Source organism: Balaenoptera ricei, chromosome 20 (genome assembly GCF_028023285.1).
Source record: "Balaenoptera ricei isolate mBalRic1 chromosome 20, mBalRic1.hap2, whole genome shotgun sequence".
NCBI classification, from domain to species: domain Eukaryota; kingdom Metazoa; phylum Chordata; class Mammalia; order Artiodactyla; family Balaenopteridae; genus Balaenoptera; species Balaenoptera ricei.
Window position 1 is genome coordinate 18821915 of NC_082658.1, and position 27125 is coordinate 18849039.

Sequence of the window (27125 nt, forward strand, 5' to 3'; positions counted from 1 at the left end):
AATAGTGCTGCCCTAAATTTTCAGACCTAGGCCTTAAGGAAAATCCTTCCAAGAGCCACCAACCTCAAGCCTAGTTTTGGCAATTATATCCTGCTTCATTCCCACCGCCCCCCCCCCAAATACTTGTTTTAAAAGAAATTGATTTTTGAACCTGGAATCTTCATGTACATCAGAGCAGGTTTTGACCAAGAACCCCTAACATGAAGCCAAAAGACAGAAGAGGAATCAGGTCAAACTAAGAATACATAAAGACTCCAGCAGCAGAAGATAGGTAGAAGTTGACTTCATGTCCTTGCCGTCTTTTGAAACAGGAGAATGAGTACACCTAGACAGGAGGGAGGTGTCCCAGGCTTGGTTTATTCTGCCTCTTCTCCTCCACCCTGTGGAGAAATGCAGTGCTCCCTGGTTCTCAGGCAGGGTGAAGCAGTTTAGCCCCGGCTCCCTGTTAAGCAAGTTCAGATGCTGGGTCAGTGTGTGGGGTGTGCCCATCGACAAGTCAGGGGCTTATCCTTCATCCAGATCCTAACTCGGGATTCTTTGATCTGGGATGAAGACAGAAAGAGAGAAAAAGCTTCCCAGTTTACTCATTTTGGTATTTGTTGGCTCTGCTTGGGGGAGCTGAGCCCCTGATACTATGCAGTACATTCCCCATAAGATTTTCCCCACCCAGACAAGCTTAAAAACCATTTTTTTTTTTTTTTCCTGCAGAAACCAATGGGATAGGATTCAAAACTAGGTGAGAAATCCAACCTGGTTGTATGTCTGAGAGGCTGCTACTGTATCAGCATCACAAGATAAAGCACTCTGGTATCACCTTGCCCATGTCCTCCTTAGTGTCACCCAAGACATTTGACTCTGATACGGTAACCGATAACTTTTCTTGCTCCACTTTGCAATGTTTCGTTTCCTACTTCTTATTACCTTGGGACACAAAAGTGGCAGAGTTGTTGTGAGCTGATGACCAGAAAAGGGAGAACACTAAAGGAAATCAGAGACAGTCAGGAAAGAAAGCCAAAGCTGATTTTCCAACTCTACGCTAACTCCAACCTGCAGAAAGGGATGAATATAGAAATCTTCAATACCTGATGGAAGTCACTCCATTTATCACACACACATACATACACACACACACACACACACACACAAATGAATCACCTGGCTTTTTTTTTTTTTTTTTAATCCAGAAGAGTTGTGCTGGGGATCATGCCCCATCCTGCTGACACAGAACCTGAATGGAATCATCAGGAATGGCACAGTGCAGGTGTCAAAATCAAAGTAAGGCCGCAGAATTTTGAGAGGACCCTCCAAATACTGAGAACTTGTGTTGCACTCAAATGGTCTCCTGGACTTCTATATTTATGAGAAGGGCTTCTTATTGATGTCCCCCAGAATCCAGACTCAGACCTGTTCCTCCAAAAAGGTCCAACTGTGTTGCTACATAGTAGCAAGGGTTTATCTTCATACCCACCTAGCATTCCAGGCCCCCATTACTTCAAGTGAGCTTGAAACTGTTTTAAGTGAACTATGGCTGCAAATTTTTTACTGTTTTATCTAAGGGAGCATACAATGGAATAATTAAAGTCTGGACTCCTTATCCTTGTGATGAAGGGAAACAAGGAGCCCAGCTCTCAGGAATGGCATCAGTTCTCCTACAAACAAAATGCTGGGATGGGGACTTTTGGCACATTGTGGAAATAGGAGAACTATTAATTCTGTACTGGTTTTCATGCCACTGGATCAGGGAGGCTGTCCCACTTTTAAACCTCACTGCATCTGAAAACACGTTTACATCCCAAAAAGCCAGCCCAGCTTTCTTTAAAGGAAAAAGAAACTATAAATCAATACCTCCACAGAAAGATAACTCTTAATATTCCTATGATGTCTGAACCCTATGAAAAACCTCCTAAAACAAAAATACCATTTTGGTTTTCTACTTAACTCCAAAGGTGGACTCGGACTAATCTGCCTCAGCTTGAGACTGCAGGACCAGCACAAGCTGCAAGCTCCCTACCACCAAATAAGCCTCGTTCTTCCACCTCCCATCATTTTGAACCCTGAACCTCATAGAATTAGAAAAAAACACTGTATAAAAGCAAACAGATAAAGGATTGAAATATTACAAATAAATAGCTAAAATCATCTTCCCTCCCCAATCACTCCTAAGAAACAGACACCAAACATTACTTAAGTGTCCAAAATGACCAAAGTCCTTCATTTGCCCACGCCTCAAATGGACAACTACCCAAACAAAGGTGAACAACCTTCATGCAAATGCATCAAGGAATGTATTGCTTTTTCATTTTCTGCCCAGCCCTTCAAATACATGCACTAAAATGTGTTTAAAACATGGCCTAAAAATGGAAAAAGGGAGAAAAAATATATGTGAATATTTCCCACAAAACTGTTTCCCACCCTTCCCTCTCCCTAAGCCCTTCCCACCCCCTCCCTTTCATAAGCAAGTATTTTAACTTTTTTTTTTTTTTTCTGGCAAAGGAACAAGTGACTCGTGGTAACCAGAATCAAACCCTATGGTCTCTTTAGTAGGGTCTGGCTATGCCTTTCTAAATTCACCCCACTTGGTGTCAAAGCCATGCCATTTAAGATTCTTAAAACACAAAATCAGACCTGTCTCACTCCTTATGGTGATTTGCCTATACACTTAGTTTTTCTCTGGCCATGGTTTTTGCTTTAAAAAGTAAGGTTCCTAGTTGCCAATCAGGGCCACATCCATAAGATCATCATCTTCCTCCCCAATCATAAAGTCAGGGCTGAGCCTTGAGGGCCTGTCTGTAGATAAGATTGTGTTACTTGTCATAGACAAGGACTGGTCTGAAGAGATGGGTGATTTAGACCAACTCTCTGGCTTGATGCTATGAGATTTTTTCTTGTCTCGGTCTTTGTCCCGGTCCCGGTCCCTATCTTTGTCTTTTACTTTCTTCTTTTCTTTTTTGTGCTTCTTATGCTTCTCTGTGCTGTACTCTGGAAGAGGTCGGATGCCATCATCTGAGCTGGGACTGTTCTGGTAAGACTTCTCTGCTATGGAGGAGCCTGACTCACTCTCACTGTCCAGATTCTGGGGGGTATATGCTGGTGACTTACTATGACTGGGAGAGCCACGCTCATGCTTTGGAGTGGAACCACTGATGAGTGGAGAGCCATAGTTTTTGGAAGAGGCCATCTGAGGCCTCAGCCCTTCTCCACTACTTTCCCCAGGTTTCTGCAAAGTCACTTTGGCTTTAATGCTGGGGGATCCCCCATCATGCTTGCTGATGATAATTTTTGCCACACCCGTGCTCCCCACATTTTTTGACTCTGAGGTCTTCTTAGATGAATCCACCGAGCCCCCCAAGGTGGAAACCTTTGATTTGTCTTTATCACTTTTCTCACGCTTGCCCTGGAACTCTCCTCCTGACATGTTATGTTTGGAGGACACAGCATGGCTAGAATTTGTGCTTACCCCCATCTGGCCGTCCATTGGGTCTTCACCCCCAGGGCCACTGGTGACAACCCCATGCTTCAGTTTATCTATGACAGCTGTTAAGGACGGCTTCTTATTCCTGCTGGGAGATTTCCCTTTGGAACTCCCATGCTGGTTCTGAGAGGATGACATGGAAGAGCCACTTGAGGAAAAGGAAGAGGAAGATGCTGTACAAGAGTTAGATGATGGGGGAGTTTTCTGAGACAATGAGCCTGAAGATCCTAACCCTGAAGATGACTTCATGCCAGTGCTTGAACTAGTTCCAGACATGTGAGAACCACCAGAACCTGAACTGATAGGAGACTTGGCTTTAGAGGATGGGGGAGTCCCAGGAACAGGCTTCATTGGAGAGGCAAGCTTATCAGAGCCTCCAGGTGGCCTTGAATGGGAAGGGGATATGTTTGGTTTACTCAAAGAAGGATTCATAAGTGATGATGGCTTCCCTTGAGGTTTCATCTTGGTGCTGCTGGAGCCACTGCTCAGTCCATGCTTGGTAATAGGAGAGGAGCCAGGCTTCCCCCCAGACTGGGATGAATTTTTGGACTGGCTAGATCCTGAAGACCCCTGGCTAGAATATATACTGCTACTTAACTTGGAACTTGATGAACCTTCTGATTTACTGCTTTTCATCTTGCCCGAGTTGGAAGCAGAAGACGAGGAAGAATGGCTGTGGTGGCTTTTACTTCCTGAGGAAGACACAGAACCACTGCTGGTATACTGACTGTGAGAGGAGGGCTTGCCCACCATCACAGTTCCCTTAGGAATCTGAATAGTGATTTTGGGAATGGGTGGTGTGGCAACACCTGGGGGAGTCTGAGATCTTCCTGAACTGCCTGGAGATTTGGATCCACCTGTACTAGTAGGTGGGGTGAAAGGTCGGTTAGAAGAACTGTGAGATGGAGACTTTCCCTCAGTGTCTGCCTTCTTCCGTTTTGGAGGCTTATCTTTGCTTTTGCCATCATTAGAAGGGGTTCGACTGCGCTTCCCTGGTTTGCTGTCTAATCCTGGCCCTGATAGACTACTGTTACTGGTGCCATTGCCTTCCTTTACTCTCTTTTGAGTCTTTTCTTTCCCTAAGTCCCCAGTGGTCAGTAAAGGACTCTGGCTACCACTGTGATGCTCCATAAGATCTGTAGGACCCAAAGCCTTACCAGCCACTGCTATTATACTGAAATCAACTGTGTCAGCTTGGCTATTGCCTTTAAACTTAGTCTCCCCATTATCACCTCCAAGCATTGGCACCCCCAAAGTATTTAGTGCCTGAGATGTAAATCCTTTGAAATCATCATTATCTCCACTTTGGCTGCTTTCATCAAAATATTCTTCTCCAAAACCACTTTGGCTCTGGCTGTTCAACAAATCAGGATTGAAATCTACTCCATCAGGAAAAAAATGATTGGTAGGAGAGTCACTACTGGGGCTTCCAGCAGCATCTGCAATAAGGTCAGCTGGATCAGTGTATGGATTTTCATTATTATTGGCTTGAAAGACATCAGGGTCAAAGAGGGCACTCTGAGAATGCCCAGAGCTTGAAGAATCTCGAACAGGGGTGCCAATGGGTGGACAATCGTCACTAGTGCTGGGAAGCTTAGAAGCTTCTTCTGCAATGTCTGAAAGGATATCAGTTACATCCGGGCCAATGCTGTCTGAACTGGATAGTCGGACCATCCTTTGAATACTGGATTGGGGATGAGGTACTGGTTGTGGGTAAGTTGTTGGGGGAGTGCTACACTGGCTTGGAGCTGGAGTGATGTGTGGCGTATCCAGCGTGTCAGCTGTCATGTTGACATCAAAGATAGGGTTCTGTGAGTCAACATCCATTGAAAATAGCTCCCTCTGAAAGTCATCTTCAGTCTGGTGCTTGGGTTTGTCAGGTGGTAATCTTGATGACTTCTTCTTCTTTGCCTTGTTGCTTCCCGAGCACATTTCCATCCGGGGTGAGCCGGAAGAGGAGTTCTGCCTTTCTAAAGGGCTGCTTCCATAAAGGGTTGAGAAATCCTGGGCAGGATTATCTTTAAGAAGGTTCATGAGCATCGGGTGGTTCTTGGTGTTGCCGGCCATCGAAGAGACAGGTGGCGGCGTGTGATGAGGAGGGGTCGGACTCGAGCCAATGGTAGACCCCCCGTTCCCTGTGATTTGCAACAAACTGGTAAGAATTGGGTTCTGAGATACCTTGCTGAAGTCCTCCCCATGGCCCACCGACTCATGCCGATCTTTGATGCTCATGCTCATATTAAACAAGGTGGTAATGGGACCCCCCGGAAAGGTGTTGGTTGGTGTAGTGGTACCACTCATTGGGTTGTTGCCTGTGGTCATGCCATACCCTGGGCTGCTAGCCGGGGGCAGGTTCTTTTTCACCATGTCTTCAACTGTCTCTGCAATGAGGGACAGTGCTGGAGTGTCGGCCTGAATGGTTTCAGCTTTCCTCCGAATAGCCCTCATCGTCACAGGGATGGACATACATCTGTAAAATAAGATGGAAAAAACAAAGTTAATACTGCACTAGCTGCTAATGAAACCAACTTTTTATTTGGGAAAACAGGCTTTAATTTTGCCTGAGACTTACATATGCCAAAAGGTTTACAATAAGCAGCTTTCAGGCAAGGCAAATAACCCGCAAGGCAGGAGCAGTTCTATGAAATGCCAGAGCTTTGGGTAAACTCATTCTAAAAAGAATCTGGGGGCTTCCCTGGTGGTGCAGTGGTTAAGAATCCACCTGCCAATGCAGGGGACACGGATTCGAGCCCTGGTCCGGGAAGATCCCACATGTCACAGAGCAACTAAGCCCGTGTGCCACAACTACCGAGCCTGTGCTCTGGAGCCCGTGTGCTACAACTACTGAAGCCCACGCACCTAGAGCCCATGCTCCGCAACAGGAGAAGCCACCGCAATGAGAAGCCCACACACCGCAACGAAGAGTGGCCCCCGCTCGCTGCAACTAGAGAGAGTCTGCGCGCAGCGAGGAAGACCCAAACGCAGCCAAAAAAAAATTAAAAATAAAAAGAATCTGGAAGGAATTCCCTGGCGGTCCAGTGGTTAGGACTCCATGCTTCCACTGCCGGGGGCATGGATTCGATCCCTAGTTGGGGAAGTGAGATCCCGCAAGCTGCACAGCGCAGCCCAAAAAAAAAAAAAATCTGGACCAGAGACAATCATCAACCTCTTCTGAAGTGCCACCAAATAAACCAACCATAAACAAGAGTCCAAATAATTAGACATCATACTGAAGTAAAATAAAACTGGTAATAATGAACTCAGTAAGAAAATGCCCTCCTTTTGGGCTTTACATGTGATTAATGGTATATATAATTTATCTTAATTGATGAACCATTAGAAAAACCTCTTGACCCATCAAGTTCTAAACTTTAATGGCTTAGATCACCCCAAAGCTATGCTGTGAAAAGTGCTACCACTGGCAGGAAATCGTTTTAATTTTAAAGCAAAGCACTTTTTATGTTACAGATAAATTTATGTTTATAAACATGTTTGAAAATATTTTGCTCTAAAATATGTCAGCAACCTTTCTTAAAGGACCAGATAGTAATGTTTTAGACTTTCAAAGATCATATGGTTTCTGTCCAACTACTCTGCCATCTTAGCTCAAAAGCCACCATAAACAATATGTAAATGAACAGATGTGTTCACTTACAGCTATGTTTTATTGTGTTCCAATAAAATTTATTTACTAAACAGACCACTGCTACCTACTCCAAAAAAATCTTGAAATTATGGGAAGCTGAATGGCTTAAGGATCTTCCCACATACTGCCATTTGACGCATTATATGTGTTTAAAAAAAAAATGACACAGAGGAAAAAGTGGACAAAGATCTACATCTTATTTCAGCTCTCTCCCTCATAAAAGAACCCTAATGTGGGGCCTGAAGTTACCTACCTTACTTCCTATTACTCATAATGAGATTTATAAAACCAAAAAGCTCACATTGCTTCTGATCCAAAAGCAGAGAAGGGTGAATTCAAAGCAGTGACTAAATGCTTTCCTACTAAATTTCCAATTCACTCTAATACTGAAAACAACATTCCTTATACACCTCTTAATGGGACTCTGATGGAAAAGGGCCAGTGCTACCTTTGAACAACTTTGGCAATGAAGTCATCTGTGCAGATGAGTGCATCTGACAGCCCCTTGTAGAGTTTACAGCTCACATGTGTTGAGTCCTGCACATCCATTACCACTGAAAGAAAAAATATATAGGAGGCATTTAAGATAGATTCAGCTTCAGTTTCTGACTTTTCAAAAAAAGATAAAGGGACCAAACTGCTGCCCTGAGAGAGGTGCTAGCCACCCACATAACTCACCACACACCAGGGAGTCATTCACAGGGTGCTGAAAAGATACGCTGAAACGGGATTCTGAGAGGGGACACACTTCAAATTGGAGGAGCCCAGGAGAATCTAAAAGGCAAAGAAAAGGATCATAAAATAATCAACCAAATAAAAGATTTGAGACATGTAAATGGTAATTATTAACTATGAAATTTTCTCTCCCGCATTGGAAACTAAATCCCACACATTTTTTTAATACACAAAACCTACTATGTCACCCACAGGTGACTAAAGGTATCAGATTCCAAGGAATCTACCAGTATATGTTACAAATACTCCAAAACAAATAAGTAACTAAACTTCAGTTTTCTAAAATGAAGGCACTTAATCCCAATTGATAAAGTCCTTGGCAGATATAAAGACCCTGCCTTGAAAGTGAATTCTGAAAATAAATGTGGCCAAGAGGAGTTTCTCATTCTATTTGATAAGCGGACATTAGAACCACTACCATAAACCCTGCCTTCTACCAGTATACAGCTGTTAGCTATACACTCCATAGTTTGGTAAGCACAGATGTAGGGGCTACAATCTAAAATGATATATTTATGCCAAATACACTGATATATAACTATTATCATTGGTTTCTAAGCCAAACAGGCTGACAGCCCAGAGACAAGGATTATATACTTTCTTGGGAAAAAGCATAAATCTCTGTAGGACTAACTTCATAACTATCTCACAAAAACTCATTTTTAAATACCGTGAAGCTATGTGGAAAATTCTCCTAGGATTGAAATATATGAAACAGAAGGGTCATAAGGACACTTGCACATGCTCTGTGTCATTACTCCAACTTTCTAAAATTTCTCATTTCTAAAGCAATTCTTATTTCCATAAAAGATATCTCCTGATTTACCTTCCATTTCTTCTTGCCTACCATTTGCGCTGATACAGCTCTATCACTGAAGTGCTTTACAACTAAAGTAAAAAATTAACTATGGTTAACTAGAGCAGCCAAAATTCGTATCAAGATTTCTAATAGCAAACTGTTTGAAAAACATCAGCATTCCAGCATCCTGGGAGAAAAAAGAGAAGGGCACAGGTCTCATCCTTTTTTAAGCTATATGATTAAGTTCTCCAAAGAATGGGGAGAGGAAATATACTCAGGACTAAAACGTGGGAACCACTGTCCTAACAACCTAAAATTGAGATATCAAGAACTCCTCTCTTCCTGCAGAATCCCGAATTCTACCTTATATATCTGCTGCAAGGTTCAGGCCCTTAGGTACCCAGTTATACTGCTGCATGCAGAAAAAGAGTAAGTCCATTGCAAAAAAATCCAGTGGTTTCCAAATGCCAATTTACAGACTGGTTCCATCAAAATTATTCACGGAGCTTGAACTAGATTCCCAACTTCTCCCACATTAAGTTCATTTGGGTATGAAAACCAAATATATGTAGTTTTAAAAGCTCCACAGGTGATATGATGGGCCACAAAATTAGAGAACTACTAGAGTAGTCAGTTTCCATTTACCAGTAAGTATATCAAAAGGAAAGGCAGTACCTTCTTTCAGAATAGTTCTTTTGACACAGCTTCCAATTAGGGTGTTATAGGCCACTTGGTGTCTGATCAGATTCAGGATAAGAGGAACCCGGCCAGGGTGCTGAAAGGTGATTTTGCTAACAAGGGTTCCCTGTAGACTTCTACCATCTGGAAGAGGAGCATCCTTGTTGAGGAAATAGCAGTGCTGCTGACCTGGAAGAGCCTGGGCAAAAAGAACAAAGGAAACAAATGCTACTTACTCACCCACTGTACTCCAACCACAAACTATCCTTAAAAAAAACCTACTCCTCAAAAATCAGCAATTTCTTGCTGAATATTAAAGCTCCACAGTTCTTTGGTCAGCTAATGTTAAATGCCACACACTCGCTTGGCTGAAAAGACCCCTTCTTTGTAAATGTTCTGCTAGTGGTTTCCTAATCTAGCTAACATAAAAATTACCTCAGAAATCTGTATAAAAGAGGTCCCTGGACCACAAGTGCAAAATCTATATTTTTAATAACGCCCTATATAGTTATAACAGAGCCAGAATTTGGGAACTATTACTTAATCCAGACTATTGTCAAACATTCAAATAAATTCAAGTCCAGATGTGGTTTTAAAACGCTCCTTAATTTATTCATTCCAGTACTTTCTTCTCTGTTAAATACTTTGCAGATTATAAACTCATGGCACTTGAAAGAATTAAACAGCAAGAACTCTTAATACCTACTTATATGCTTGTAAAAGTTCAGAATACCATTAAGACACTTTCACCTGAAATTTCAACAATGAAATGTACGTTGTTTCCTGACTTGGAAGCTCCTGCTCTTTCTTCAGTATGTTTCAGAGATTTCTGTAATTTCCTGCCTGACTGAGGAAATAGGACATGATCCAGCGGTCCAAAAGAACATCATCTGACCTCAGTTATCCTATAAAAGGAAGATTCTGATCTTGGGTCCAAACATAATCTACAACAATTCATAGGGCCTTACTTACAGCATAAAATCGCATGTTGTGATTCAAAGGTATAGGGTCAGGGTCCTTTGACAGCTCAAATTGAGTGATCAGTTCATAAAGGGGTACATAAGTTGGTTGGGTTTCAAACAGTGGAATTCCTAGAAAAACAAAGATCAATACAATGATCACAGTAAGATGAAAACGTCGACAGCTCAGTTTTCCCTTCATGAGTTCTACTTCATTCGCCCATTTATTCAAAAAGTACTTACTAATAAGCAAAAGCACCATGACATCTATACCCATCAGTGGTTTTTTGAGGCCAAGACTGAAAGAGGTCTAAGATAATCTGAATGTGAAGTTTGCTTTTCACTTTTATAACAATTATTAGCTCCTGATGCTTCTTAAAACTCACCTGTGCAGTTCTGAAGTTTCTGAACAAATGCTCTAGATACTGGGATTGGCTGGGGAAATTTCAAGAAGAAACAGGCAGGAAGATCAACACTGTTGGCACTGGTGATTGAGGAGAAGGAGGGAGTCCTTCAAAAAAAAAAAAAAAGGTAGAGGATTGGGATTTTGAATTGATGTGAAAATGAAAAATCTAAACACTCATTCTTAGACATGTCTGTATCATATAACCACCTACTCACAAAACCTATCAAAAGTTCACTCTTTGAACTTCTTTCCCCCAATTCCAAAATATCCTGTTTGTTAACCCTAGAGTATCTTATCAAACATCTATCCTGAGGCACCTTCTCTAGTTATTACTCCAGCATAGCTCTAAATCAACATAAAGTCCCATAGGAAAATCCCATAGAGCAATCATTAAACCAGAGCAAGTAGCACAGTTCTCTTCTTTCTCTCTCAGGATAAGAATGTGTTCTATGAGCAGACTTCAAAGAGGAACATGCAAATATTGAAAAGAGAAATTAAATGGGTAAAACAAAAAGCCCATCTCTAGAAAGTCAAGTGGGGGAAGAGCCAAGTCAAAGTAATACCTGTTTCTTACTGGGCTTAAGGTTGAAATAAATGGACATTGCTATCCTAGAATTATATTTAACTTACCATTTGTTGTCAACTGGATGTGACCCCATAATTAATGGTGCAATTGGGAGTTTATACATAGCAGATGTTCCTTCGATTGTCACTGATGCATTCATGCCCAAAGATCGAGGAACTGAGAAAAGGAAAGAAAAATGGTATTCTCCAAAGTAACATGAATTATAAGGATCTTGGGTTTCCCTGGTGGCGCAGTGGTTAAGAATCCACCTGCCAATGCAGGGCACATGGGTTCGATCCCTGGCCCTGGAAGATCCCACATGCTGCGGAGCAACTAAGCCCATGCGCCCCAACTACTGAGCCTGTGCTCTAGAGCCTGCGAGCCACAACTACTGAGCTCACGTGCCACAACTACTGAAGCCCGTGCGCCTAGAGCCCATGCTCCGCAACAAGAGAAGCCATGACAATGAGAAGCCCAAGCAGCACAACGAAGAGTGGCCCCAGCTTGCCGCAACTAGAGAATGCCTGCACACAGCAGCGAAGACCAAACACAGCCAAAAATAAAAGCAAATAAATAAATAAATTTATTTTTTAAAAAAAGAAATAAAAAAAAAATTACAAGCATCTTAACATTAAAAAAAAAGCTAACTTCTGTATAATCTGTCAGCCCTAATTTGTTTGTCAGATACTATAATACCTATATAACTTAGAAATGCTACAAGTTATCTTTCTAACCAAGCAATATTTCTGTCAGTAAATAAAACAAAATACAGGAAACAATGCAGTCCAAGGAAAAAAAAATTGTAAAGGCTCTTTACCAATATTTACTTATTTTCTCCAACTTCAGAAAGCATTCAAGTAGAATTATGATTATAGGATAGTCAATGACTGAAGTTAAAAGGGGACCAAATGAGGTATTAGGCCATTTCTCATTATGTTTTAGTCTATTAACGTCCAAATATAGGGAATTCCCTGGTGGTCCAGTTGTTAGGACTTCGGGCTTTCACTGCCAAGGGCATGGGTTCAATCCCTGGTCTAAGATCCATCAAGCCGTGCTGCACGGCCAAAAAAAAAAAAAAGTGCAAATTCAAAGTAAGATCCATTATTTTAGTTCTTTAGTAAGTTGGCTAATTTCTTTACCTTTAAAGTAATGATTAAAGGGGATTATTTCAAGTCAGATGGTTTACATTTTTTCATTTACTCATTTACTTATTCAAAAGGAATTATTAAGCTTTTATTATTATGTATGTATGTGTACATATAGATATGTATATCTGTAGGAGTGTATGTGAATGTATCAGATGCAAACTCTGGTAGAAATGGAAAACTTTGGTAGGGATGGCAAATTTATTTGGGAGTAGCAAACCAGAAAGTACAGGCAGGCCTGGGCATTCAAATTTTTGAAAATATTCTTTAAACACTGAGCAAAACCTTCAGTTACTTTACAGTGAAAGTCTTACCATTATTCTCATGCAAAATGATAGGGGATGTAGTCTTATCATCCAGCAGGTCAGAAGGAGAGGCATAATACTTCAAGTTCATTAAATGACCTATGCAAAATAAAACATCACTACTTTTTTATCAGGTAAATTACAAATAAAGAAAAACATTCCCGTTCCTATAAACCTATATACAAGAAAATAGTTTCAGATATGAGGACTAATGATCCAAAGCAGCTTATGAAATATGACAGAAGCATAAATATTGATTCTAGCAGCAACAATTTACTTCACAATTTAAAAAAAAAAAACTAGGGGAGGGCAGGTGTTGACACCTTAGAAACCATTAAAAAAATACACAAATGAGAGAGGGATAAATTAGTAGTTTGGAATTGGCATATACAAACTACTATAAATAAAATAAACAACAGGGTCCTACTGTAAAGCATAGGGAACCATACATAATATCTTGTAATAAACTTACGGAAAAGAATGTGCAAAAGAAAAAAAAAAAAATATATATATATATATATATATATATATATATAACTGAATCACTTTGCTCTATACCAGAAACTAATACAACATTGTAAATCAACTATATTTCAATTAAAAAAAACAGAAACACAAATGACTGGTAATTTTCACCTTCTGCTTATAAACCCAAGGTGAAATTGTAAGTAATAACCCCTCAACTAAAATGAGACACTTTTCTAAACAGGCAAAATAGAATCACATACCCCCACTTCTTGGAGTGAGATAGCCAACACTTCCATGAAGAATCTTATCCAAGGGACCAGCATTGGTTGCTTTCCTGCAAGACAAATGATCTATGTTTGCTTATATTTAAGCCCTGAAGGTACTAGTGTACAATGTGATAATGAGTTCAGCTCTTAAACATCTTATAATTCTATCCCAATGACTCTATCTTGTACTTGGGCATTTAACAATTGTATTTCAACTTCAAAGTGAAGGGATTATTTCTAAGAATACATCAGTATGTAATATGGTGAACAAAAATTACAACTATACTATTATTTATCAGAAGGGAGGCCAGGTTTGACAATCTTCTGATAAAACCTAAGGAATACCAACCAACAACTTAGGGATACTGACACTCAGAAAATGGAATGCAATCACTTGGGAAGTGAAAGGATATGGACAAGATGTACAATACAGGTAAAACATAGATGCATAGTAACATACATCTATAATATATATTAAAAAAAATAAGAGCCTAGTAACCCCATAGATGAAAAACTTTAAGAACAAGGTCAAACAGAATTGACACTTTAGCCAGTCTTACCAATACATAACTGCCATTTTAGATAGATCCTGTTCTAAGGACTGGAGAGCCAAGTACATTTTAGTCTTCAGTTTGCTAGAAAGTAAATAAAGAAAACAAGAATTAAATAGTTGACAAATATACATATATACACAAACATGAAAGCCTAGAGAGCAAGTCTACCTTAGAGGCAACTAAGATATCTATTTAAAAAACAAAATAAAACTTCAAAATGTTAAAAAAAAAAATCATTACTGATCTACCAAAGCTAATTTTTATCTCTACTTAAAAGAGCCAAGCAGGTATACAGAATCCCAGGTAGGTTAAAAATAAAAGTGGCAACCCAGTTCCATAACAATTTCTTTCAGCCTAGAAATCAGTATGTTGAAGACATCTCAAGGATTATCTTCTAGCACTATAATCCATTAATGCAGATATTTGTTTATTTAAAATACCTTTAAAAGACATTAAGTTGGAAGCTGAGCTATACATTGTCAGTATGAGTAGAAATCACAAATGAGCTAGGGCAGAAGGCTTGGCAAATTTCTAAGTACAAAATGGTTTATAGATTTATACTAATTTTTCCAAAAAAAGCAAAAAAATAAAAATACTTACTTGTCCCCTGGAAGGTTATAAAGATTAACAAGACCCTTAAGGTGCTTAGAAAATTCATCAAAATTTTTTTCCCTATAAGAAGTTCAGGGGAGAGGGAAGAGAATAAAACATACAATTACTATTCAATCTTATCAGCAAAGTGCCAAAAATCATGGCTATATAAAACTAATCTTAATAATTTGCTTTACTCTTTTTCCCCAAAAGTTTTCTAGAATCAATCAAAAGTAGGAAAAGAAAAATGCAATGTATTCCTTTCTCTGCCCCATTTTTCTGGAGGAGGTGCTAATAAGCAGTATAAAAGATAGTCAAAAAGACCTGATAACTCATATAGTAATTCCCTCTTAAGTAATGAGACTTGGTTTAAATAAATCACTTTTTCTCCTCTTAATTTGTAACTGAGATGATTGGATGTCATGAGGAAAAAGAACTTTTGGAGAGAAAATGGAAATAAATAAATTGGGAAGATAGAACACTTCATGTATAGAGATAGAACACTTCATGTATACAGATAGAACACTTTTCATGTATACGGCAACATAAGAGCAAAGAAGGAAAATGAACACTAGGAGAGAGATGGGAGACCTAAGGAAAAGGAGAATGGGTACTGTGGAGGCAAACCACATATTCCAAAATGTTCCTATGACTAGCTTTACCCCAGGAAAAAGTAACTACTACTATGAACCCCTGGCTTCCTAGAAACTAATATTCAGGCATGGATTCTTAGTCAAATAAGCTTTTGTGAGCAGGAATCCAACATAACTCAACAATTCTAACTCTCTACATCTTTTTTCAAACTTAAAAACAAAAACAATGTCTCTTGAAAGCTGTACTGCTCTGACAATGTCAGATACTTGGTCAGGCATTTATTGAACACTTACTGCCCAAAGTGCCATGAAGACATTAAAAGGAAGCAAGAGCAGCAGCAAAATATATTCCCTACCTTAAAATTACCATCTATACAAAGTGATCAAAAATACCAGGTAGGACTTCCCTGGTGGTGCAGTGGTTAAGAATCCACCTGCCAATGCAGGGGACATGGGTTTGAGCCCTGGTTCGGGAAGATCCCACATGCAGCGGAGCAACTAAGCCCTTGCACCACAACTACTGAGCCTGAACTCTAGATCCCGCGAGCCACAACTACTGAGCCCACGCGCCACAACTACTGAAGCCTGCGCGCCTAGAGCCCGTGCTCCACAACAAGAGAAGCCATCGCAACGAGAAGCCCGCACACCACACGGAAGAGTAGCCCCCGCTTGCCGCAACTAGAGAAAGCCACACACAGCAACGAAGACCCAATGCAGCCAAAAATAAATAAATTTAAAAAAAAACAAAACCAGGTAAAGACTAATATTCTTCCTAAGGTTCCCACTTTCAAACATGCCTACAAATTAACTTTAGAACACCATCAGTTCATAAATTGGTATGGTCTCTTACTCCACATTAGAGCCAGAAATATTTTTTTCCTGGACTATGCTGGTAATACACCTTTGCTAGACTTATTGAGTTAATGAAATCATAAAATGTTATTTTTTTATGTTGCACTGCAATTTTTCAAAGCTCGTTCAAATCTGGTGTATTTGGCTATAAGGACATTAAACTGATCATTGAGAAGACTGAGTGTAAAACTTATTTCCTCAATATTAACACCCTTTCTAAGACTCCTCCATGTGATATCTGATAACTTCACTATAATTTAAAACATAAAATTGACGTAATGACTTTCTCAAATTCCCAGAGAGTTAGTTCTGGGTTTAAATTTAAGCATGAAAATTTCCACTCAATTCAAAGAGAAAAGATAAGCCAATGGCAAAAAACATCAATTACTAAAAGAGACTGTCTTCAAGCCTATCACTTTACTATAATGGGACCCATATACCTTAAATATAAAACAATTTTTCTCAAAGTTGAAGTGAAAAAAAGTTCTTTTCATGGTATAGACTCAATTTTCTCAAGCTTTCTCTGATTCAATAATTAGGTTCTATTTATTTTTGTTCCACACAGAATTCCTAAGGTTAGCTCAGTAGTTCTCAACCAGGAGTGATTTTGCCCTCCAGAGGACACCTGACAATATCTGGAGATATTTTTGATTATCATAATTCAGGAGATATTACTAGCAACTAGTTGGGAGAGACCAGGGATGCTGTTAAACATCCAACAATGAACTGGGCAGCCCCCTACAGCAAAGAATTTCCCAACCCAAATTTCAGTACTGTCAAGGTTGAAAAACCCTGGGATAGACGGAATAGGGTAAAAAAAAAAAATCAAGCTAAGTCAATTCTGAAAGTGAACAAGTACAGACTATGAAAAATCTTGACCCAAGAAAATAAATTTGTTCCTCAGGAAAGTAACTTCTGACCATCCTCAAAACTTAGCTATAAAGAATAGCACTGTCGGGCTTCCCTGGTGGTGCAGTGGTTAAGAATCCGCCTGCCAATGCAGGGGACACAGGTTCGAGCCCTGGTCCAGGAAGATCCCACATGCCGCAAAGCAACTAAGCCCGTGCGCCACAACTACTGAGAATGCATGCCACAACTACTGAAGCCTGCGTGCCTAGACCCCGTGCTCCACAACAAGAGAAGCCACCGCAATAGAAGCCCGCGCACCGCAACAAGAGTACCCCCGCTCGCCGCAACTAGAGAAAGCCCGCACGCAGCAACAAGGACCCAACACAGCCAAAAATTTTTTTAAAAATTAAAAGAAGGGGGCTTCCCTGGTGGCGCAGTGGTTGAGAATCCGCCTGCCAATGCAGGGGACGCGGGTTCGAGCCCTGGTCTGGGAAGATCCCACATGGCGCGGAGCAACTGGGCCCGTGAGCCACAACTACTGAGCCTGAGCGTCTGGAGCCTCTGCTCCGCAACAAAAGAGGCCGCAATAGTGAGAGGCCCGCGCACCGCGATGAAGACTGGCCCCCACTTGCCGCAACTGGAGAAAGCCCTCGCACAGAAATGAAGACCCAACACAGCCAAAAATAAAAATAATAAAAAAAAAATAATAATAATAATAAGTAAATAATAAATTAAAAAAAAATTAAAAGAAAAAAAAGAATAGCACTGTCTGCCAATATCAGGGAATATAAATGTCATCTGCTCACCTTAGCTGCTGTACAAGCTCTGGACAGCTCTGAAATTAAAGAAATTATGTTAAAACTTTAAACTACTTTAAGACGCTTTAAGACATCAAAAGTTTTTCTCTTTTATTAATAACACATGCTTTATAACAAAAACATTAAAACTATAGAAGGTTCTTATATTAAGATATCAAAAATATCTTCTCCTACTTGGTAAACCATGGGTTGGGTCAGGAAATTAAAGATTAAAATATATATGAAATAGCTTATAAAGGAATCAACTTTCAGCTGCTTGTTTAAAACATTAGGACTTCTCTTTAAAGCCATCCTTGGAATCCATATTCAACTGTCTGGTTATACACATTTTACATTCCTCTCTATTACAGGGTTTTTCAGAGACATTAGTTATGTACAAAATTATCTGTCCTTCTTGATTATAAGTTCTTTGAGGTAGGAACTTTAAATTATTTGTATCCCCAGAACCTATTGTTCAATTGCGGCTCATGTTTGTTGATATGAAATGGAAAGGGTTCCTCTGGTGTTTCCTTTTGTCAAAGCCTCTGGATGATGTCAGAGATGGACCCAGATTATACTAAATTCCACTCTACAGCTACTGATGTTGTAGCCCATCACATCATCTCTATAGTGGCTCATGAAAAAAACCTAAACCCAAGCTATTTCAAACCCCAGCAATTCCTTTTAAAATTAATGTCCCTAAGTAAACCCCACAGATTCCAGTGAAATATCAACAACACATACCACAGGATTCTCCCCATGGTGAGCCACTTTTACATCACAAAGCTGTCCTGCAGGATCTAACTGCACTTCCACATAGAACATATCTGACGTGATGTAACATTCAGTGCCACTGGCACTGAGATGAGAGCCCAGTCTAGCAGGAACAAATCAAAACAAAAATTAATAGAAGACACATAAATAAAGCCACCCAAAGTCAACACTAAGTTAAACATTTCTGCCTACAGATACACTACTTACCCATTCTGTCTTGCTATAGACTCCAAACGGTCAGTCATTGCTGGTAAAGACGTTACTACAAAAGGGTGAAAAAAGGAAATCACAAAAGATGTTCCAAATAAATTGTATTCTTCAGAGCCAGAAACATCCTGAGAGTGTATCTATCCTTCCAAAGCCAGAAACACATTCAATAGTTCAAATGCTTATAATGTGCATAAAGTTCTTTGGTAAGGCTTAGCTGTGGCCTAAGCAGTAATAAGGATCAAAAAAGATTTGAAAAAAATGATTGGACCTTTCTCCTCTCTTTTTCATTACTCATTTGGGACAAGTTATCTTTAATTTAAAGAAGACACACTTAGGGACTTCCCTGGAGGTCCAGTGGTTAAGACTACGCGCTTCCACTGAAGGGGTCGCGGGTTCAATTGCTGGTCGGGGATCTAAGATCCTACATGCCGCTCGGTGCGGCTAAAAAAAAAAAAAAAAAAAAAAAAGACACATTTATCTGCTAATGCTAGAATAAGGAAGATTAACATCAAAACCAGCATAGAAACAAATATTCTATGTTCATAGTGGCATTATTTACAATAGCCAAAAGACAGAAACAACCTGAGTGTCCATCAATGAATGAATGTATAAACAAAATGTTATTTTGTTTACATATAATGTATACATACAATAAAGTATTATTCAGCTTTCTTAAAAAGGAAGGAAATTCTGATATATGCTATAAAATGGACAAACCTTGAAGATATTATGCTAAGTGAAATAAGCCAATCACAAAAGAACAAATACTGTATGATTACACTTATATGAGGTATCTAGAGTAGTCAAATTGTTAGAGTCAGAATATAGAATGGTGGCTACCAGGAGTTGGGAAGAGGGGAAATGACAAGTTACTGTTTAATGTGTTCAGAGTTTCAGTTGGGAAGATGAAAAAGTTCTGGAGAAGGATGGTGGTGGTGGTTACACGACAATGTGAATGCACTTAATGCCACTGAACTGTACAATTAAAAATGGTTAAAATGGGACTTCCCTGGTGGCGCAGTGATTGGGAATCCGCCTGCCAATGCAGGGGACACGGGTTCCATCCCTGGTCTCGGAGGATCCCACATGCCGCGGAGCAGCTAAGCCCGTGCGCCAGAACTACTGAGCCTGTGCTCTAGAGCCTGCAAGCCACAACTACTGAAGCCCGCGCGCCTGGAGCCTGTGCTCCGCAACAAGAGAAGCCACCGCAATGAGAAGCCTGCGCACTGCGACGAAGAGTGGCCCCCGCTCTCCGCAACTGGAGAAAGCCCACACGCAGCAACGAAGAGCCAGTGCGGCCAAAAATAAGTAAATGAATAAATTTATTAAAATAAAAGAAAGGTTAAAATGGTAAATTTTGTTATATACATTTTACCACAATTAAAAAAAAAACAATATTCAGCTGAATTAGGTTCATTTGTGATAATCAGAGTAAAATCTGTTTTTACTTTCATTTTCCTTCAAAAATAGAAGTAGTAATTATAAGCTTGAATAATCAAGCTCATGATTTGAATTTTATGTTTGCTTTCCTGAAAACATTCTTTGTAAACACTGTAAAAATTTCTTAGAGTCAAAAAGTCCATCTTCTTATTGAGTTAATTAGGAGAGAACATGTGATGGGAAAAAAAAAAAAACTTTCCCCTGCTATCTGCAATCTTATAGCTACCCTCCATCAATTATCTTTTGAGTTTCTACCTACCTCCAAAATGGGATAAAAAATAAATGTTTCAAAAGTTCAGGTAAGAGCTCATCTCAACTCCATAATGAAAGCAAGAACAACATCTAGCATAGAATGTTGACCTATCTCAATTTATATTTCTAGTGTAAGTATAAAATAGTCTTTCCTAAACTGGGGGGTTTTTAAGAAATTAGCATATTTCAAAGATGTTTACAAACCTTTGAGAGCTTTCTGCAGCGTCTCCAAACAGCTGACCAAATGTTGGTGCCCTCCAGAACTCATCACAACCCTCTTCTCCTGTATTAAGAAGGAAAACATTTCAGGTAAAAGCTAACAAAGCCAATAGTGTTTTGGGTAAACATACACATTATCCTAGAAATAACATTTCAGGATAGTCTATATATTATGGTATAGTCTATATACTCTATATTTTCTATATATTCTAGATAATCTATAGATTTTTAACTGTTTGTCCATCCATCCAAAAAAGGAAAGGTTAATATACATGGATAAAGGCATATCCATATCCATGAAAGTAGAAAAAGGTATTTCCAGATCTAGGACTTCCCTGGCAGTCCAGTGGTTAAGACTCTGCACTTCCAACGCAGGGGACGTGGGTTCGATCCCTGGTCGGGGAACTAAGATCCCACATGCATGGCCAAAAAAAAAAAAAAAGCCTATACCAAAGGTATTTCCAGATCTAAAATAAGATAACTTTCAGGGAAAAATTAGGAAGAATCAAAATGTAATAAATGAGATCAGCCTCCTGTAGAAGTGACTACATCCTAAGATTCAATAAGTTAAATGGGGTGGTTCAGATGGGACAATTCCCAAATCTAATAAGGTGATATGCATGTAATCTAAGAAATACAGCCAGACCTTAGTCAAACTAGATTGACTCTAAGAAACAGGATACATAGTCCAGAAAAAGCCAAAGAGCAAAAAATTTAGCATAGTTTTTCTAAACATATCCAGGGAAGAAGTTTCTCTTCGCACAACATTCTAGTCCCCAGAAGTATGAACAGTTTTGTGACACAAGGATAGTTTTTCAGACTTTTCCACGCCCTAAATCCATCTCTCTTTGCTCTAATTCCACCCTCACAAATATCTGACTAATTAATAATCTAGCTCCCTTTGTACCTTGAATATACAAGGACCTTGTCCATTGCAAGGACAATGGATACCAGTACTTTGGTAGCTGAAAAGACAAACACTCTGCTGTAAATGAATAAACTGGCATTCTGATTTCCATGTTAATCTACTGAGATTTTGTTAGTATGTCAGCTGTTGAAAACTCTTCAAAATCTTTTACATACCAATAAAAGTAGGTTTCTGAATCTGCAAAAGTGAGAAGTAGACGATGGAAGCTATGGTGACCAAACCAAGAACTGGTAACCCAAAAGAGGGTCTTAGTAGCCACCTGGAATCCCTCTATGTCATAATGTCTCCCTAATGACAATATCACTTATAGACCATATTTCAAACTAGAATATGGCTGCCTTATAGTATAAAAATGACAACCTCTGAATTCCCAGACTGGAAAAATTGCCATTCTTTAAGACTTCTAAAAAAAAACAAAAAACCTTTTTTATGCACACAATCCTGAGCCAGAAGATATCTGTAGAACTTAGTTACGGAAATCTTTTAGCAGCGTGACACTTTGGTGTCCATTATCTCATTTGATCCCTACAGCAAAACTGTGTGAAAAAGCAAACTGGTGTTGTGTGTCTCTACTTTCCAGATGAGGAAACTGAGGGTCAGAAAGAACAAATAATTTGTCCAAGGTCGCGTAGGTAGAAGTACTGGAGTCAAGACTAAAATACAGGTTTTCTGACAGCAAATTCAGTTTTTTTCCTAGGCTATATACTGATATGATCATTTTAAGCTCTAATAAATCTACTAAACTGAACTTACTCTGGACCCGGTGTAAGGTTTGGTAGAGGGGTACTTTCACTGAAGTATAACATGTATACAGAAAAGTATATGAACCTGAAGTGAAGAGATCGTGAATTATTACAAAGTGAACACATCCATATAACCATTGCCCAGGTCAAGTCATAAAAGTAAAGTACTCCTGTAACATTTTACTACCACTGGAATCATATGGATGAACTTTTAACATCCAGCCTCTACCCTCACCCCACTCCCTGTATTCCACCTAACTAAGGGCTCCCCATACTGGTGAATGACTCAGAAAGGAGAAGTAGTATTGTAGAGAAAGAGGGCCACAGAGTAAACAGGTGAAGTTAATTAAAAATGAACTGCAAACTCAACTAGCAAAATAGATACAGTGACAGTATTAACACATTAGAATCAAGGAGCTTGACAGGAAGTGAAAAATAAATGTCTATATCAGTCTGTCTGTCATGTGTATCTTTTTTTTTGGGTGGCACTGTGGTGCTTGTGGAATCTCAGTTCCCCGACCAGGGATTGAACCTGGGCCACAGTAGTGAAAGCCAGGAATCCTAACCACTAGGCCACCAGGGAACTCCCTATCAGGTGTATTTCTTAGCACTTTGCCTAAAGTACCCCAGTGTATTATAACTCACGATTAACACAATTTTATAAATATACCTCCTTCTTAGGTAGACTCTTGAAAGTTGAAAGCCACCATGTGCTTACGATTTTATGAGAAATAAAACTGAAGACACACCATAATAACTAGTTAGAAAAAGTCTACACAGGGAGCTTAGCTTATTAAATAATTATCTAAGCACAACACTTTATCCACTTCACCACAATCCTCACCATGACTTGACGCACAAGCTTAATGGTTTCACTCCAAGGTCTATTTTGGTTAAATTTTGCATGGAGCCGTTCCAAGAGAGAACTCATCTTACTCAGCTTTTCCGACTCTAAGATATAAATCAGAAAACATCATTAGCAACTCTTCTTTCAAGACCTTCCACAGTTTTTCTTGCAAACAAAACTCCCATACTTCATCCTGGTAAGAACTCAGTTAAAATCTTTTCCAATATGATTTACTTCAAAGCATATGAAGAATTCGTTTTTAATGACAGGAAGACACACACAATTGTGGGTCTAGTCTAATGAACACCATAGAAGGGGACTGCTTTCTATTCAAACTTAATGAGAACCAAAAAAAGAACCATCTCTAATCCTGTTTAAGGATCAAGACTACCATTTAGTGACAAAATAATTTCATGATATGCGTGAAATCCCTTATATGATATGTGCAGAGCATACATTTGAACATGGCCTAACTACGGTTAGTTCGTTTTCAAAGTGAAAATACAGACTTTCTTAATTTTTTCACATAATTTTAAGAGATCGATTTATAAGTATTATCAAGAAAACAGGCTTTATTTGCCATTAAGATTTTTCCTATTTGAACTCAAACTATATGAACATGGAAGATGTCAATGACTAAAGGATGAGTTTCCAGCAAAGTTAAGAGAAAGGCAGAAAAGAATGGCTCCTGGATAGTGTGTAAAGGAACCTCCTACACCCTCCAACACTCCTGTAATTCTTGTAACTGCTTAGCGTGAGCAAGGACCTGTGCTGGAGACCACCAGCAGTGCAAAAATACATGCCTGAGATGACACCTGTGAGGGGGTGTGGATACGTTAATGTGAAAATAACCATCACACAAAGCAAAATGAGATTTGTTCTTAAAAACAGAGACACATTACTATTGAAATTCAAAGGAGGAAAAGTTTGTAATTAGTTGTGGGGATGTTACAGAAAAGGTGCCATTGAAAGATGAATAGAATGTCAGCAATCTGAGTTGAGATAGTGACATCTAAATCAAGATTCAACTCCTCCCTCCAATGCCTTCATCTTCTGGAAAACTGTTTTTTGGTTTGTTTCAGCCAATTTTTAGTTCTGGAGAAATGTTTGACAATTCCCACTTTCAAGACTCATTCACTCAGGCACTATTTTACATGCTGGAGATACAGCAGTGAGCAAACTAGACAAAACTGCCTCATCGAGTTTCCATTTTACACTTGTCATTCCTCTGCACCAAGAAGTATACCTTTTTTCTCCCTCCCCTTCAAAACACATCCCCCCTTCTTTCCCTTAAGAAGTCTGATGATAAATATCTTTACAAAAATGCTCTAATGAAACATTTTTTGAGCAACTATTATGTGCCAGGGACTATATAATGATGAGAAAGGCAAGATCCTGATCTACATAGCTCAGAGCACATTGGAGAAGACAAGTAAATAATAGTTAGCTGTATCAACAGAACTATGTCCAAAATGCTAAGGAAGCATTTAAACTGGAAAGTGGAACTTCAGAGAATCTACATAAGGTTACACAGAAAAGTTGTTTTTCAGCAGTTCTGAATTAGTTCAGACATTGATTGAAATTCAAAGCATTTTTAGAATATACAATAGCACAAGATGTGAACACTGTGACATTCTTGAGAACTGCTGGCTTTTAATACCTTAAGTACCTAATCTTTTCATTCACGCGAAAATATTCTCCAGTCCTTTGACATACAGCGCTGTATTATTGTTTTTCTGTCATCATTCACACTTCTCTTCTGGAAGGAGCAAGTTTTACATTCACTCGCCACTTCTCCCATCCCTTTAGGCTAAAAATTCCCTGAGGCCCAAATGATTGCCCCTAGCTAAGCAGGAAACCTTAACAGAAGTTGGGAGCCCCCATCTCCCCAAAGTCAAAGCTCTCCATCACCAAGGAAAGCAGTCAGAATCTAAAACTCACACACATCCCGCCTCCTAGACTCTGAGCCCTCGGGAGAGTGGCCCTCGCGGAAGCATCTGCCCCCCAGCTCCTCTCAGAGATTGGCTCCCCCAGCTGTGTCCCGCCCCCTGCTTTTCCCCTCAGTCACTCACCCTCGGTTTCCCCCTGAGCCTTCATCCTGACAGCGGGAAGGGCCTGAGGTCTACACAAGAGGATATGCCCCTCCTCACCACTAACAGAGGAACCAAGTTGGTTCGGGCTCCCGGGACGCAGGGCGCCTGCAGTCCCCACTCTTCCCGGGAAGGCTCAGTCTGAAGTCCCCGGCGGCAAGAAGAGAAGGGTGCTCGCGGCCGCCGCCATCTTCCCCAACAGAACTTCCGAAAGATCGCGAGATTAACCGTGATCCTGCGAGAGAGAGGAAAAGGGCTGGGCACCAAATATCGCGAAAAATGGTTAATACGTTGCTACTCGCGAGATTCTCCCCACCCTTCCTTCTCTCTCGATTGTCTCAGACTTCTCGGCCCTGGGTATGGAGTTTGTCAGTGGGTAGTGTTCGGCTTCTCTGCGAAAATTGGCACTTTCGTTTTGGCTTTTAAGCAGTTTGCAAATTTAAATCCCCAGCTCTCTTTACTAAAAGACTAGCTCTTCGAAGAATATTGTTATCGGGAATATTTTATTAAAATACTCGCTTTCTTGAGATACTAGGTGGAAAAAAGATGTTGGGTGTTTGTAACAATGTCCCAAGCTAGCCCGGTACACTTAATTTACATGTCCTAATTTCTTTTTAATTTCAGAAATATTTTTCTTGAGCAATTCCAATATTTTTGAAGATCTGGGAGATTCTGGATTCAGAAAAACTTGTTTGCAGCCGTCAGATCATCGGATGCTGTTAATTGTCTTTAGGATCCCAAAGGTGTTCACAATTGATTGTATCTTTTTTTGTAATCATAGTGAAAACAAGCAGTTTAGCTAATACTCTACACTACAAATCACAAAGAATGTGTAGTCATATCTCTTGTATCAGTAAATCCTCACAAAGAGAAAGCTGGAGTAATGCCGAGAAGTTCGTGGCCACTGGAACAAGAGCCAAGCTAAAATACAATTGTGCTAGCATTGGGTGGAAGTTCTTAAAATAGTTAAGGCTACCTTTTTTTTTTTTTTTTTTTAATGTTTGTTTTTCCATACACACCCTTGAGAATAACTGCTGAAAAGTTGGATTTTACCTAGTTTGCTCTAAGGATATTAAGCAATGGATTTCCACTGGTTCTTTAGTCTCAGACATTCCCCATATTTCAAAAATGATATGCAAACATCCTCCGAAGCCATTCCAGCAGGTAACTGCAGTTCAGATGAGCAGGCACAGCAGTGTAAATTTAATAAGAATAAATCTTTATTTGCCACATGCTTATTGCCACAAAGATATAAACCATGCTCCTTGAAAGTAGAACTTAAATTTTACTTCTTGTCTATTCCTTGTGCCCTCATTCCTTTCAGTCACTACACAGTGAGTTTCTCGGGGCAGGAATTGCCTCTCATTTCTGAATCCCCACTATCTAGCACTGTACTTGGGCTTAGTAGACAAATGTTTTACTGGGCCTAAAAAGCCTCTCTAGACCCAGCTCTTCTCCCCTTGCCAAACCCCAGCCACATTGACCTTCCACCTGCAGACAATTCCTTCACTCCTTCCTCTCCCAAGGTTCTTGAACATGCCTTTTTAACTACTGGGAGGTCTTTCCCTACCCCATCCCCCTCTCCTCACTGAGGCCGACTTATTCAGATCTCAATGTAAATGTCTCTTGCTCTGGACTAGAGAAGCAAGGCTTCTCTAACCCCTGACTTGATCAGGTCCTCCGTTATATTATTTCAAATTTCTCTTTAATACCACTTTCACCATCAAAATTAATTAAGTACATGATGATGCATTCAATGCCTGTCTTCCCTGCTAAACTATCAAATCCAGGTAGGGCGGCTGCTTTCACTACTGTCTAGTGATACTGCCTAGCCTAGCTCCTGACACATGTCAGAGACTCAATGCATATTGTTGGGATAAACCGATAGTGTTGTCAGATAAAAAACAGAACACTCAATTAAATTTGAATTTCAGATAATCAA

The 27125-nt window shown here is 39.8% G+C and overlaps 1 protein-coding gene across 5 annotated transcripts; it reads right to left on the reverse strand.

Moving 5' to 3' along the window:
• Positions 1 to 316: 316 nt before the first annotated feature.
• On the reverse strand, positions 317 to 25392 carry MED1 (mediator complex subunit 1). 5 transcript variants are annotated; one of them, XM_059906636.1, is made up of 18 exons: positions 25166 to 25392; positions 23091 to 23197; positions 20561 to 20639; positions 18662 to 18716; positions 18425 to 18557; positions 17690 to 17718; positions 14599 to 14670; positions 14005 to 14079; positions 13439 to 13512; positions 12720 to 12809; positions 11326 to 11437; positions 10676 to 10800; positions 10303 to 10421; positions 9328 to 9529; positions 7797 to 7892; positions 7567 to 7672; positions 3458 to 5942; positions 317 to 442 (listed from the first exon to the last, which is right to left on the reverse strand). In XM_059906636.1, exons 1-18 carry the CDS (start codon positions 25188 to 25190, stop codon positions 410 to 412), a joined length of 4017 nt encoding a protein of 1338 aa, XP_059762619.1. In that variant the 5' UTR covers positions 25191 to 25392; the 3' UTR covers positions 317 to 409. The 5 variants fall into 5 exon arrangements, with proteins under 5 accessions (XP_059762619.1, XP_059762618.1, XP_059762616.1 ...); XM_059906635.1 differs by having other exon boundaries at positions 351 to 542; XM_059906633.1 differs by lacking the exon at positions 317 to 442 and having other exon boundaries at positions 2447 to 5942; positions 25244 to 25392.
• Between the last annotated feature and the right edge of the window lie 1733 nt (positions 25393 to 27125).